We start from the raw sequence: 13,546 nt of genomic DNA, 5'->3' as shown, positions 1-13,546 counted from the left end.
TGCTACCCTTCTCCTCCTGAGTGACCCTCCCCCGGGATGCTACCCTTCTCCTCCTGAGTGACCCTCCCCCGGGATGCTACCCTTCTCCTCCTGAGTGACCCTCCCCCGGGATGCTACCCTTCTCCTCCTGAGTGACCCTCCCCCGGGATGCTACCCTTCTCCTCCTGAGTGACCCTCCCCCGGGATGCTACCCTTCTCCTCCTGAGTGACCCTCCCCCGGGACGCTACCCTTCTCCTCCTAAATGACCCTCCCCCGGGATGCTACTCTTCTCCTCCTGAGTGTCCCCACCACCACCAAAGATGTCATGTTGACTGATCCATTGTAATATGCTTTATCTTTATGGAAAAAATAATACACTCATCTTTTTGTTTGGATAATTGATGACATTATCCTAACTGGATCATAATCCTATATGACCTTCCCTTTTGTAACCCTTATCTTTTAAGAAAAATTCTATAAAAAAGAAAAAAGAAAAAAAAAAAAGCCTTTATACATCCCTGTCCCTGGTGTCCTGGCTTCTGCCCACAGCTGCAACGTCTGAGCCAGTCTCTGCAGTGACAGGCCGCTCAGCCAATCTAGTCTCGGCCATTGATTGGCTGAACGACCAGTCACTGCAGAGACCGGCTCAGAAGTTCCAGCAGCAGAAGCTAGAAGGACACTAAGGAGTGTGGACTGGGATGTATACAGATTATTATTTCTGCTAATTATAAACATATCCCATGGTGCACAATTATCGGCCTCTAGCAGATTGGCGCTGGCTTACGTTAGTCATGGGCTGTGTAATAGGCTCAGTAAGTTCTAGCAGATTGGCGCTCGCTTACGTTAGTCATGGGCTGTGTAATAGGCTCAGTAAGTTCTAGCAGATTGGCGCTCGCTTACGTTAGTCATGGGCTGTGTAATTCGGCCCTTAGAGCACAGTGACCGGTGACTTACTGGTACTGCATGGTTTCCAGCTGGTTCCTCCAGTTGACAATCTCCAGTGACTGGGAGTCCAGACCCCGGACACAGGCTTTATCCTCCTCCTTCTCCATGTACGGCCGCAGCCGCACAGCCACTCGCACACGGGCCGGGGATGGCTTCTTATTCACCCCCCCGTTGCCGTCCATCATACTCACTCTCTTCGCCATGTTTGATCCTGAAACAATGGATTCATAGTAAATGAGGACATAGATAACTGTACATCTCTTAGCCCCTCGGGGTATCACTGCAGCCCCTACAGCTGCATCCACTCACCTATAGAGGGCGCAGGCGGTGGCCGGTGTTCACTGATTCCCTCTCCGCTGTGACAGGGTAGCCCTGATCTAATAAGCACCTGAAAAACAAAACCATTGAGGAACAGATCACACTGGAGCCCTGAATCAGCAGCGTCACATCGGCCCCCAGAACAGCAATGGTGGTGGCCTCTCCTGTGTACAGCAATGGTGGTGGCCTCTCCTGTGTACAGCGCCCTCCTCAGGTCACATTCAGGTCTCTTCTGGGGACTGATATTTGTCCATGTATATGACCCCCCTCCCCCCTGACTCCCCACTGCCTCCGTCATGCATCGTGGTGGGCTGCGGCATGCGCAGTGTTGGCTCTTCTCTCTCACGGTTATGGCCGCCCCTGGTCTCAGACATAACACGTTTCCCCACAGGCTTCTGGGAGACATGATGAAGGTTTTTGTAAAACATATCCGGCGGCCCCGCTGTGAGGGTTTACAGTCCCTCATACAGCCATTACAGTCCTCACATCCCATGTGTTGCACAAACATCACAGATCTCGTTCATTGCCATACTGGGACCTATAGGGGTTAGTCGGTGGGCAGACAAGAGCCCCTTTAAATCCACCACTAGATTCTGCAACAAACCCCACAATGCACCTCTCCTGTGAGGCCCTGGTCACATGACGCTGGGGGGCAGCCGGGGGCAGAGGATCCTTGTGTGGAATATAAAGCCTCAATGGAGCAAGAAGAAAGGGAACCAGTAATAACAGAGAGAAGGTAAAAATCAGAACCGGGCTGAAGTTGGTTTCTTATTCAGCAGTTTGTTATTCAGAGGATTTTTTTTAGCCATTATTCTTACAGAAAATGTATAATATTCATAACCTACAGTCAGTGAGGTGCCCTGAGGGGACCGGTGATAAACATGGCCAAAAGGAGCCTACGGGTGGCATAAAAATGGGCATCAAAGTGAAAACACAAAATTATGATTTAAAAATAAAATTGACTTTTGGCCACTGATTTCACACAGCGAACACACAGAGAAGGATGCCCCGCATCACATCCAGGAGAGTCCAGCCTGGCCCAAAGTGGTTCTGGATATAAAAACTGGCATCAAAGTGGGCAGACAGGCATTTTTCATGATTTGAATAACAGGTGATTTCAAAGGGTTAAATAAGTTTGGGCCACTGATCTCACACTAATAATACGGAGAGAGGGATGCCCCGTATTACACTGATACTACACAGAGTAGCTCCAGTGCTGCTAAGGGTCTTACCGTACAGTGGAGTAAATGCCAAACTGCAGCACAACGGCATCAAGGATGACAATAAGAGACATCCCATCATCCATGGCGTCTCCGCTGCAATAGGGACATATCAGCAGGTTAGCAGCGACATATCAGCAGGTTAGAGTACTCTCACCTCCAGATAGTTCCCCTTTAAAGTGGTTGTGAGGTGGTAAAGAATTAATAACAGAATAACACACATTACAAAGTTATACAACTTTGTAATGTATGTTATGTCTGTGAATGGCCCCCTTCCCCGTGTCCCCCCCACCCCCGCACGTTTACCCGGAAGTGTGGTGTGCTATACATTACCTTTCACGTGCCGACTCGTCTCCAATCTTCAGTCAGTGATGTCATCTTCGGACAATCCCTCCGACTGTCCCGAGTGGCGGCCGCCCTCTTCAGCGTCATCAGATGCTCAGCCGCGTTTGGCTCAGCCAATCGCGGCTGAGCAGCCGATGACGCGGCAGAGGGCGGCCGGCACTCAGGACAGCCGGAGGGATTCGGCCCGGCCGTCCGAAGATGACATCACTGACTGAAGATCGGAGATGAGTCGGCACGTGACAGGCATGTATAGCGCACCACACTTCCGGGTACACGGGTGGGACACGGGGAAGGGGGCCATTCACAGACATAACATACATTACAAAGTTGTATAACTTTGTAACGTGTGTTATTCTGTGAATAATTCTTTACCGCCGCACTCCCATTTTAAGGCCAGTTTACACAGGGTAAATTAGGTGGAATTCTGCATCGGAACTCTCTGCTGTGGAATCCCGCCTGCCTCAGTGACATAGTCTTTCTACGGGAGGAATCGCACGCATCTCTCCGCTCAAAAATTCTTTGGGAGTCCTCCAATCTGCTGCTATGTCCCTATTGCAACGGAGACGCCATGGATGATGGGATGTCTCTTATCTTCATCCTCGATGCCATTGTGCTGCAGTTTGGCATTTGCTCCATTGTACATACAGACCATTAGGAGCACTGGAGCTTCTCTCTGTGTATTACCAGTGTGATGCGGGGTCCCCCCTCCCTGTGTAGTATCAGTGTGATGCGGGGTCCCCCCTCCCTGTGTAGTATCAGTGTGATGCGGGGTCCCCCCTCCCTGTGTAGTATCAGTGTGATGCGGGGTCCCCCCTCCCTGTGTAGTATCAGTGTGATGCGGGGTCCCCCCTCCCTGTGTAGTATCAGTGTGATGCGGGGTCCCCCCTCCCTGTGTAGTATCAGTGTGATGCGGGGTCCCCCCTCCCTGTGTAGTATCAGTGTGATGCGGGGTCCCCCCTCCCTGTGTAGTATCAGTGTGATGCGGGGTCCCCCCTCCCTGTGTAGTATCAGTGTGATGCGGGGTCCCCCCTCCCTGTGTAGTATCAGTTTGATGCGGGGTCCCCCCTCTGTGTATTACCAGTGTGATGCGGGGTCCCCCCTCTCTGTCTATATTACCAGTGTGATGCGGGGTCCCCCCTCTCTGTCTATATTACCAGTGTGATGCGGGATCCCCCCTCTCTGTCTATATTACCAGTGTGATGCGGGGTCCCCCCTCTCTGTCTATATTACCAGTGTGATGCGGGGTCCCCCCTCTCTGTCTATATTACCAGTGTGATGCGGGGTCCCCCCTCTCTGTCTATATTACCAGTGTGATGCGGGGTCCCCCCTCTCTGTCTATATTACCAGTGTGATGCGGGGTCCCCCCTCTCTGTCTATATTACCAGTGTGATGCGGGGTCCCCCCTCTCTGTCTATATTACCAGTGTGATGCGGGGTCCCCCCTCTCTGTCTATATTACCAGTGTGATGCGGGGTCCCCCCTCTCTGTCTATATTACCAGTGTGATGCGGGGGCCCCCCTCTCTGTGTAGTATCAGTGTGATGAAGGGTCCCCCCTCTCTGTGTATTTCCAGTGTGATGCGGGGTCCCCCCTCTCTGTGTAGTATCAGTGTGATGCGGGGTCCCCCCTCTCTGTAGTATCAGTGTGATGTGGGGTCCCCCCTCTCTGTGTAGTATCAGTGTGATGTGGGGTCCCCCCTCTCTGTGTAGTATCAGTGTGATGTGGGGTCCCCCCTCTCTGTCTATATTACCAGTGTGATGTGGGGTCCCCCCTCTCTGTGTAATACCAGTGTGATGCGGGGTCCCCCCTCTCTGTGTAATACCAGTGTGATGCGGGGTCCCCCCTCTCTGTGTAATACCAGTGTGATGCGGGGTCCCCCCTCTCTGTGTAATACCAGTGTGATGCGGGGTCCCCCCTCTCTGTGTAATACCAGTGTGAGATCAGTGGCCCGAAGTCAATTTTATTTTTTAAAGTGACTGTACCACCAGGCCCAGGCTGAAGCACTGGAGGCGGCCGACCCCCCCTTAGTGGGAGGAAACCCCCCGCCCCGGTTCTTTTGATTCTAATGGAGTCATGAAGGGGCTGGGGTTTCTTCCTCCAGTGCTTCAGCCTGGGCCTGGTGGTACAGTCACTTTAAAGGGGTAGTGCGGCACTAAAAAATGATTCACAGAATAACACACAAAGTTATACAACTTTGTAATGTATGTTATGTCTGTGAATCGCCCCCTTCCCCGTGTCCCACCACCCCCACCCGTGTACCTGGAAGTGTGGTGCATTATACATTACCTGATCCGTGTCAAGGGCCATCCGCCATCTTGTGCCAAACGTCATCTTCGGGCGGACGAATCGCTGCCGCCGTCCCCCTCCGCCGCGTCACAACTGTGTTCAGCCGCGATTGGCTAAGCACAGTTATGCTCGGCCAATCGCGGCGGAGGGGGACGGCGGCAGCGATTCGTCCGCCCGAAGATGACGTTTGGCACAAGATGGCGGACGGCCCTTGACACGGATCAGGTAATGTATAATGCACCACACCTCCAGGTACACGGGTGGGGGTGGGGGGACACGGGGAAGGGGGCCATTCACAGACATAACATACATTACAAAGTTGTATAACTTTGTGTGTTATTCTGTAAATCATTTTTTTTGCGCTGCACTACCCCTTTAAATCATAATTTTGTGTTTTCACTTTGATGGCCATTTTTATGCCACCCGTGGGCTCCTTTTGGCCGTGTTTATCACCGTCCCCTCAGGACTCCCCACTGACTGTACGTTATGAGTATTATACATTTTCTGTAAGAATAATTGCTAAAAAACAGGAAAAAGAAAAGTCCTCTGAATAAGAAACCAACTTCAGCCTCGTAAAATCAGACGGGTGACAGGAAGTGTTGTCTGAGGGACAGCCCATGGCTCCTGGGAGATGTAGTCCTCCAGCGCCGGCAAATAGGCGCTCTATGATGGGAGGTGAATGGTTAATAGGTGGACTACACGTAGGTAACTATGACAACTCCTCCGGTGCCCACATCTCCCGGGGGCCTGAGGGGCATAGACTCCATACAGCACAATACACACATAGCGGTGCCGCACTGCAGCTGACCCGGAGCAGGACGCGCACACACCGGGCCCCGCACTCACCTCAGGCCGCTGCTCTCCCTCACCTCTCCGGGCCCCGCACTCACCTCAGGCCGCTGCTCTCCCTCACCTCTCCGGGCCCCGCACTCACCTCAGGCCGCTGCTCTCCCTCACCTCTCCGGGCCCCGCACTCACCTCAGGCCGCTGCTCTCCCTCACCTCTCCGGGCCCCGCACTCACCTCAGGCCGCTGCTCTGCCTCCCCCTCACCTCTCCGGGCCCCGCACTCACCTCAGGCCGCTGCTCTGCCTCCCCCTCACCTCTCCGGGCCCCGCACTCACCTCAGGCCGCTGCTCTGCCTCCCCCTCACCTCTCCGGGCCCCGCACTCACCTCAGGCCGCTGCTCTGCCTCCCCCTCACCTCTCCGGGCCCCGCACTCACCTCAGGCCGCTGCTCTGCCTCCCCCTCACCTCTCCGGGCCCCGCACTCACCTCAGGCCGCTGCTCTCCCTCTCCCTCACCTCTCCGGGCCCCGCACTCACCTCAGGCCGCTGCTCTCCCTCCCCCTCACCTCTCCGGGCCCCGCACTCACCTCAGGCCGCTGCTCTCCCTCCCCCTCACCTCTCCGGGCCCCGCACTCACCTCAGGCCGCTGCTCTGCCTCCCCCTCACCTCTCCGGGCCCCGCACTCACCTCAGGCCGCTGCTCTGCCTCCCCCTCACCTCTCCGGGCCCCGCACTCACCTCAGGCCGCTGCTCTCCCTCCCCCTCACCTCTCCGGGCCCCGCACTCACCTCAGGCCGCTGCGGATCCGAACAACCATCAGTTACTCGATTCTCAATTCGTATTTGGCGGCCGCCTTCACCATCAGCCAATGAGAAGCCGCCCGGCCTAGCACGTGATGTAACGTCACACCCACCAACCAGAGACTTGGACCGCAAACCAACCCTAATTGGTCAGTTTAAAAACTAAGCCGTTGCCGACGTGGTCATGTGACCGGAGCCGCCATGTTTACTGTGGGCAAGTCTCGATTACCTGAATTATTATCTTTCTCAGGAGTTGGGGTTTTCTATATCAGATACGAGTCTTGTTGGTTTATTGTTTCCAGAGGAATACTGGCGCCACCGTGTGGACGTGTGGGGATAGAACAGGCGACGACAACTAAGCGGAAGTGACGTCGGGTGATCCTGGCGGGGTAAACAGGACTGGAGGTAAAATGGCTGCGTCCTGCTGAGTCTGTAAGAGGCGGATAGTTCTGAGAAGGACGGTGAGTGGTAACGGGAGATCGATTAGTAATGACTCCCTGCAAAACTACAACTCTCAATATGCACAGGCGGCCAGAGTCTCTCCGGGCATGCTGGGAGTTGTAGTACTGCAACAGCTGGCGTGTCACAGGCAGGAAATAGAGGCTGCCAGGGCGTGCTGGGAGTTGTAGTAGAGCAAAGGTGGAGGAGCCTTGATCTATAGTAATGATGATGTAGTGACTGCGCTGTATGCAGGTGATGGGGGTCATGTGACTACAGGTGTGATGTCACATGATAATGTGGTGACTGCGCTGTATGCAGGTGATGGGGGTCATGTGACTGCAGGTGTGATGTCACATGATAATGTAGGGACTGCGCTGTATGCAGGTGATGGGGGTCATGTGACTACAGGTGTGATGTCACATGATAATGTGGTGACTGCGCTGTATGCAGGTGATGGGGGTCATGTGACTACAGGTGTGATTTCACATGATAATGTGGTGACCGTGCTGTATGCAGGTGATGGGGGTCATGTGACTACAGGTGTGATGTCACATGATAATGTGGTGACCGCGCTGTATGCAGGTGATGGGGGTCATGTGACTACTGGTATGATGATGTCACTAACACGCTCTGTTTCCCGTATTCAGATGCAAGAGGCTTCGGAGGATGGGGAGGAGAAGGTGACGTCCGGCATGGAGTCACTGGCCGTGAAGGAAGGAGAAGAGGAGGAGGAAGAAGAGGAGGTGCGAGAGGAGGCAGAGGAGGGTCAGAAAGAGGAGGAAGGGGAGAAAGGAGAAGAGAATGAGGAGGAGGATGGAGATCAGCGGCACCAGGAGGAGGAAGAGGAGGATGAGGAGGAGTGGTGCATCCAGTGCAGTGATGACGACCTGGACGAGACCGAAGGCTGGACGCCGGCCCCCGAGGAGATAAAGCGTCTGTACGAGCTGATCGCCAGCGAGAGAACCCTGCCCCTACAGGTGGACATCCTGGTGCGCCGGCCGCCCACCCCCGAGCCTGACTCCCTGGACGAGGAGTCCGACCAGGAGCAGGAGGAAGAGGAGGATGAGGACGAGACGTGAGTATCCCACCCCACACCTCTCACAGCTGAGGGTCCGTTACCGTCTCATCCAGTCTGTACACTAAGCACACCGCCATCTCCGTCCGGAGTCCAGGCTCACAGAGCGTTGTCTCACATACATGAATAGAAGTCGCCGCTCCCGGCTGCTAAAAGCTGCGTAATAACCATTTAAACGTTGCTCTCAGTATAAATTTTAGATTTTATTTTTATTTCGGTTTTGCAGCGTATTTTATGGAAGATTAAAGGGGTACTCCACCCAGACATAACCTTTGATATGTTGCTGCCCATGGTGAGACTATTGATTCCTTCCATACTTGTTATTATCTATTCAGTCTTCTTCCCCCAGTTCTCAGCTGCTGCTTTCTGCTGAAGACACAAAAATCTGTGTGTGAGCTTTTCTCTCTGCCTCCCCCTCCTCCATCCTGAGACAGCTGATGTAAACAAGTCCCTGGCTGGCTTTATCTGCAACATTGTAGCTTCTTTCTAATTCTGAGGTCATCTGATTAATTCACTCTGATTAATCCTCCCAGCATTACAAAGAAGCTACAATGTTGCAGATACAGCCAGCCAGGGACTTGTTTACATCAGCTGTCTCAGAAGGGAGGGGGAGACAGAGAGAAAAGCTCACACACAGATTTTTGTGTCTTCAGCAGAAAGCAGCAGCTGAGAACTGGGGGAAGGAGACTGAATAGATAATAACAAGTATGGTTGGTCTCACCATGGGCAGCAACATAACAAGTTATGTCTGAGTGGAATATCCCTTTAAGTTTGTCATTACAATGTACAGTTGGTGTCACAAAAAACCTTGTGTGGGTCTGTGCGCTGCGGCCTTTTAAACACAAGGAGGAAAAAACTAAAGTGCAAAACCAGGAACTGGCTCGGTCCTTACATGGATTACCGGGTTATTGAGCGGCGTTCACATTACACCACAGTCTCTGGGTTGGCGCTCTGGTCCCAGCCGCACAGCGATAACCTGGTGCAGTCTGGTACAGGACACTGACAGATTCTAGCGGTGATGACGTCTGTGGTCTGGTGTATACTGCCCCCTCCTGATCTGTGGTTTTGCCCCCGCAGGCCGGCTGCCCCAACAGAGTTTGATTTTGATGATGAACCTATCACTCCGAAGAACTCTTTAATTGACAGACGGCGAACGCCAGGTAAGTCATAGGGGAGGGGCCATGTAAATCTATCATCAGTATGCCAGCCAGTGGAGCAGAGTGGCAATGTACAGCATGGTGTAGAGCAGCCTGACACTAGAGGGCATGCCTCATAGGTGTGTGTGATGGAGCGGGCTGTAGTGTACTGCATGGTGTAGAGCAGCCTGACACTAGAGGGCATGCCTCATAGGTGTGTGTGATGGAGCGGGCTGTAGTGTACAGCATGGTGTAGAGCAGCCTGACACTAGAGGGCATGCCTCATAGGTGTGTGTGATGGAGCGGGCTGTAGTGTACAGCATGGTGTAGAGCAGCCTGACACTAGAGGGCATGCCTCATAGGTGTGTGTGATGGAGCGGGCTGTAGTGTACAGCATGGTGTAGAGCAGCCTGACACTAGAGGGCATGCCTCATAGGTGTGTGTGATGGAGCGGGGCTGTAGTGTACAGCATGGTGTAGAGAGAGCAGCCTGACACTAGAGGGCATGCCTCATAGGTGTGTGTGATGGAGCGGGGCTGTAGTGTACAGCATGGTGTAGAGAGAGCAGCCTGACACTAGAGGGCACGCCTCATAGGTGTGTGTGATGGAGCGGGCTGTAGTGTACAGCATGGTATAGAGAGCAGCCTGACACTAGAGGGCATGCCTCATAGCTGTGTGTGATGGATCGGGGCTGTAGTGTACAGCATGGTGTAGAGCGAGCAGCCTGACACTAGAGGGCATGCCTCATAGGTGTGTGTGATGGAGCGGGGCTGTAGTGTACAGCATGGTGTAGAGCAGCCTGGCACTAAAGCGCATGCCTCATAGCTGTGTGTGATGGAGCGGGGCTGTAGTGTACAGCATGGTGTAGAGAGCAGCCTGACACTAGAGGGCATGCCTCATGGCTGTGTGTGATGGAGAGGAGCTGTAGTGTACAGCATGGTGTAGAGAGAGCAGCCTGACACTAGAGGGCATGCCTCATGGCTGTGTGTCATGGAGAGGAGCTGTAGTGTACAGTATGGTGTAGAGCAGCCTGACACTAGAGGGCATGCCTCATAGCTGTGTGTGATGGAGCGGGGCTGTAGTGTACAGCATGGTGTAGAGAGAGCAGCCTGACACTAGAGGGCATGCCTCATAGCTGTATGTGATGGAGCGGGGCTGTAGTGTACAGCATGGTGTAGAGAGAGCAGCCTGACACTAGAGGGCATGCCTCATAGCTGTATGTGATGGAGCGGGGCTGTAGTGTACAGCATGGTGTAGAGAGCAGCCTGACACTAGAGGGCATGCCTCATGGCTGTGTGTCATGGAGAGGAGCTGTAGTGTACAGCATGGTGTAGAGAGAGCAGCCTGACACTAGAGGGCATGCCTCATGGCTGTGTGTGATGAAGAGGAGCTGTAGTGTACAGCATGGTGTAGAGAGAGCAGCCTGACACTAGAGGGCATGCCTCATGGCTGTGTGTCATGGAGAGGAGCTGTAGTGTACAGCATGGTGTAGAGCAGCCTGACACTAGAGGGCATGCCTCATGGCTGTGTGTCATGGAGAGGAGCTGTAGTGTACAGCATGGTGTAGAGAGAGCAGCCTGACACTAGAGGGCATGCCTCATAGCTGTGTGTGATGGAGAGGAGTTGTAGTGTACAGCATGGTGTAGAGAGAGCAGCCTGACACTAGAGGGCATGCCTCATAGCTGTATGTGATGGAGCGGGGCTGTAGTGTACAGCATGGTGTAGAGAGCAGCTTGACACTAGAGGGCATGCCTCATAGCTGTGTGTCATGGAGAGGAGCTGTAGTGTACAGCATGGTATAGAGAGCAGCCTGACACTAGAGGGCATGCCTCATGGCTGTGTGTCATGGAGAGGAGCTGTAGTGTACAGCATGGTGTAGAGAGAGCAGCCTGACACTAGAGGGCATGCCTCATAGCTGTGTGTGATGGAGCGGGGCTGTAGTGTACAGCATGGTGTAGATAGAGCAGCCTGACACTAGAGGGCATGCCTCATAGCTGTGTGTGATGGAGAGGAGCTGTAGTGTACAGCATGGTGTAGAGAGAGCAGCCTGACACTAGAGGGCATGCCTCATAGCTGTATGTGATGGAGCGGGGCTGTAGTGTACAGCATGGTGTAGAGAGAGCAGCCTGACACTAGAGGGCATGCCTCATAGCTGTGTGTGATGGAGCGGAGCTGTAGTGTACAGCAAGGGGACAGGACTTCATATATTTAACTCTTTCTCTTCCGCTTCTCAGGGAGCTCGGGCCGCAGTCAGAAGCGAGAGGCGCGATTGGACAAGGTCCTCTCCGACATGAAGCGCCACAAGAAGATCGAGGAGCAGATCCTGAAGACTGGGCGCGATCTGTTCGACATGGACCCGGACTCTGTGCCAACCCCGAAACGATCGTCCGCCATCTTCCCCCGCCAGCGGAAGTACTGAGCGGATTGTAACTAATCCTGGTGTAAATATCTATGTGGGAGACACCTAGTGGCCATCTCTATGTACTGCACGCTGTCTGTAGGTCACTGCTCACCACACACTGGAGTGCTGCTCCGGAGGGTTCACATTTACTTACGTTTGTTTAATATGTGAGGAGGACTCCAGCATGGCCTGACTGCTGAGGATGCCTGGGACTTGTAGTGGTTATGGTGCAGCTGTGGAGAGAGCGCCCCCCGGTGGCTGGGCTTCCTATCCCTACTCCTGTGTAAATAAAATAGTTTTTTCCTCCTATAATTCAAGAAGTTTTTGTTTATTCCCTGATAATCCTGAGGACCAGGACTGCGCCATAAGAGGAACCGAGGCCGAGCTGTCACCATACCAAGAGTCCCGAAATGTGGTGTCACAGCTCCTGTTTTGTTCCCGGACACAATCAGCAGCCACTGTCAGCTACAGCAGGGAACATAGGATTCAATCAGGATGGAGTCACATGTGCACTTTAATCCTGCCTGAGCTGTGGAGCAACACACTGCCCCCTGCTGGTGTGATGCTGAGGAGAGGATACACAGCTCCCCTCGTGTCATGTGAGGAGGATGCACTGCCCCCTGCTGGTGTGATGCTGAGGAGAGGATACACAGCTCCCCTCTTGTGTCATGTGAGGAGGATGCACTGCCCCCTGCTGGTGTGATGATGAGGAGGATACACAGCTCCCCGCTTGTCATGTGAGGAGGATGCACTGCCCTCTGCTGGTGTGATGATGAGGAGGATACACAGCTCCCCACTTGTCATGTGAGGAGGATGCACTGCCCTCTGCTGGTGTGATGATGAGGAGGATACACAGCTTCCCTCTTGTGTCATGTGAGGAGGATGCACTGCCCCCTGCTGGTGTGATGTAGTGATAGGTGGACACTGACAGCTCAGTGATATGTACAGGACAGGTGTTGTCTCTCATGGCTTCCAGCTGCAGGATGATGCTCCCCGCACACACAGGGGTCTCCAGGAATGTAACCGATCTTATCACTGATCCAGCATGTATGTGATCAGCGTCACCACCTACAGTGTGCAGGATCTACAGGCTGAGCTATAACATCTGTGGTCACTTCATACATGACCTGTATCCTCTGTGCCCAACCGTATCTCATCCTGTATCCTCCGTGCCCAACCGTATCTCATCCTGTATCCTCCATGTCCGACCGTATCTCATCCTGTATCCTCCATGCCCAACCATATCTCATCCTGTATCCTCCATGCCCAACCATATCTCATCCTGTATCCTCCATGTCCGACCGTATCTCATCCTGTATCCTCCATGCCCGACCGTATCTCATCCTGTATCCTCCATGTCCAACCATATCTCATCCTGTATCCTCCATGTCCAACCGTATCTCATCCTGTATCCTCCATGCCCGACCGTATCTCATCCTGTATCCTCCATGTCCAACCATATCTCATCCTGTATCCTCCATGTCCAACCGTATCTCATCCTGTATCCTCCATGCCCGACCGTATCTCATCCTATATCCTCCATGCCCAACCGTATCTCATCCTGTAGCTCGGGCCTGGACTGACCCTCTGGAATACTGGTTAAATCCCCGGTGGGCCGCCCAGATTGCCAGTCAGTGGGAGAAATGACGGCCCTGCAGCCACCCGACGCTCCGCTCTTCACACAGAGATTACCTCACACATAGGTTGTTACCTCACACAGATCATTACCTCACACAATGGCGCTGTCATCCGCTTGGTGCAGTATTCTCATGTGGGGTCGGTCACACCTTGTTATACAGATAATATTCAGTATTTGTT

The 13,546-nt window shown here is 53.5% G+C and overlaps 3 protein-coding genes across 6 annotated transcripts in view; 2 read left to right on the top strand and 1 right to left on the bottom strand.

The window, feature by feature from the left end:
* Nucleotides 1-13,540, bottom strand: part of KIF22 (kinesin family member 22) — a 29,185-nt gene extending 15,645 nt beyond the window's left edge. The window contains exons 1-3 of one of the 4 annotated variants that reach the window (XM_069984540.1): nucleotides 13,457-13,540; nucleotides 1,235-1,313; nucleotides 935-1,136 (exon numbers count right to left, since the gene is read on the bottom strand). In XM_069984540.1, coding sequence (XP_069840641.1) covers nucleotides 935-1,136; nucleotides 1,235-1,313; nucleotides 13,457-13,477 — 302 coding nt within the window. In that variant the 5' untranslated portion in view covers nucleotides 13,478-13,540. Of the gene's footprint in view, nucleotides 1-934; nucleotides 1,137-1,234; nucleotides 1,314-5,938; nucleotides 5,945-6,414; nucleotides 6,450-6,664; nucleotides 6,734-13,456 lie in introns of those variants that run through there. The other 3 variants (XM_069984541.1, XM_069984544.1, XM_069984545.1) reach the window with 3 other exon arrangements.
* On the top strand, nucleotides 1,594-7,037 carry LOC138801039 (uncharacterized). The gene is made up of 3 exons (XM_069983453.1): nucleotides 1,594-1,687; nucleotides 5,896-6,825; nucleotides 6,979-7,037. Exons 1-3 carry the CDS (start codon nucleotides 1,594-1,596, stop codon nucleotides 7,014-7,016), a joined length of 1,062 nt encoding a protein of 353 aa, XP_069839554.1. The 3' UTR covers nucleotides 7,017-7,037.
* On the top strand, nucleotides 7,036-12,040 carry PAGR1 (PAXIP1 associated glutamate rich protein 1). Its single transcript, XM_069984546.1, has 4 exons — nucleotides 7,036-7,137; nucleotides 7,765-8,192; nucleotides 9,270-9,352; nucleotides 11,562-12,040. Exons 2-4 carry the CDS (start codon nucleotides 7,765-7,767, stop codon nucleotides 11,744-11,746), a joined length of 696 nt encoding a protein of 231 aa, XP_069840647.1. The 5' UTR covers nucleotides 7,036-7,137; the 3' UTR covers nucleotides 11,747-12,040.
* Nucleotides 13,541-13,546: the final 6 nt, after the last annotated feature.

Source organism: Dendropsophus ebraccatus, chromosome 9 (genome assembly GCF_027789765.1).
Source record: "Dendropsophus ebraccatus isolate aDenEbr1 chromosome 9, aDenEbr1.pat, whole genome shotgun sequence".
NCBI classification, from domain to species: domain Eukaryota; kingdom Metazoa; phylum Chordata; class Amphibia; order Anura; family Hylidae; genus Dendropsophus; species Dendropsophus ebraccatus.
This window is presented reverse-complemented; position numbering and strand designations above follow the sequence as displayed.

Excerpts from the sequence above, each read along its gene's own strand:
- LOC138801039 (XM_069983453.1), top strand. The coding sequence starts at position 1,594 with ATGGCCGCCCCTGGTCTCAGACATAACACGTTTCCCCACAGGCTTCTG. Across the intron at positions 1,688-5,895 it reads ACATATCCGGCGGCCCCGCT|CTGACCCGGAGCAGGACGCG; the intron begins GTGAGGGTTTAC and ends GCCGCACTGCAG. Across the intron at positions 6,826-6,978 it reads CCGCAAACCAACCCTAATTG|AGGAATACTGGCGCCACCGT; the intron begins GTCAGTTTAAAA and ends TATTGTTTCCAG.
- PAGR1 (XM_069984546.1), top strand. The coding sequence starts at position 7,765 with ATGCAAGAGGCTTCGGAGGATGGGGAGGAGAAGGTGACGTCCGGCATG. Across the intron at positions 8,193-9,269 it reads GAGGAGGATGAGGACGAGAC|GCCGGCTGCCCCAACAGAGT; the intron begins GTGAGTATCCCA and ends TTGCCCCCGCAG. Across the intron at positions 9,353-11,561 it reads TGACAGACGGCGAACGCCAG|GGAGCTCGGGCCGCAGTCAG; the intron begins GTAAGTCATAGG and ends TCCGCTTCTCAG.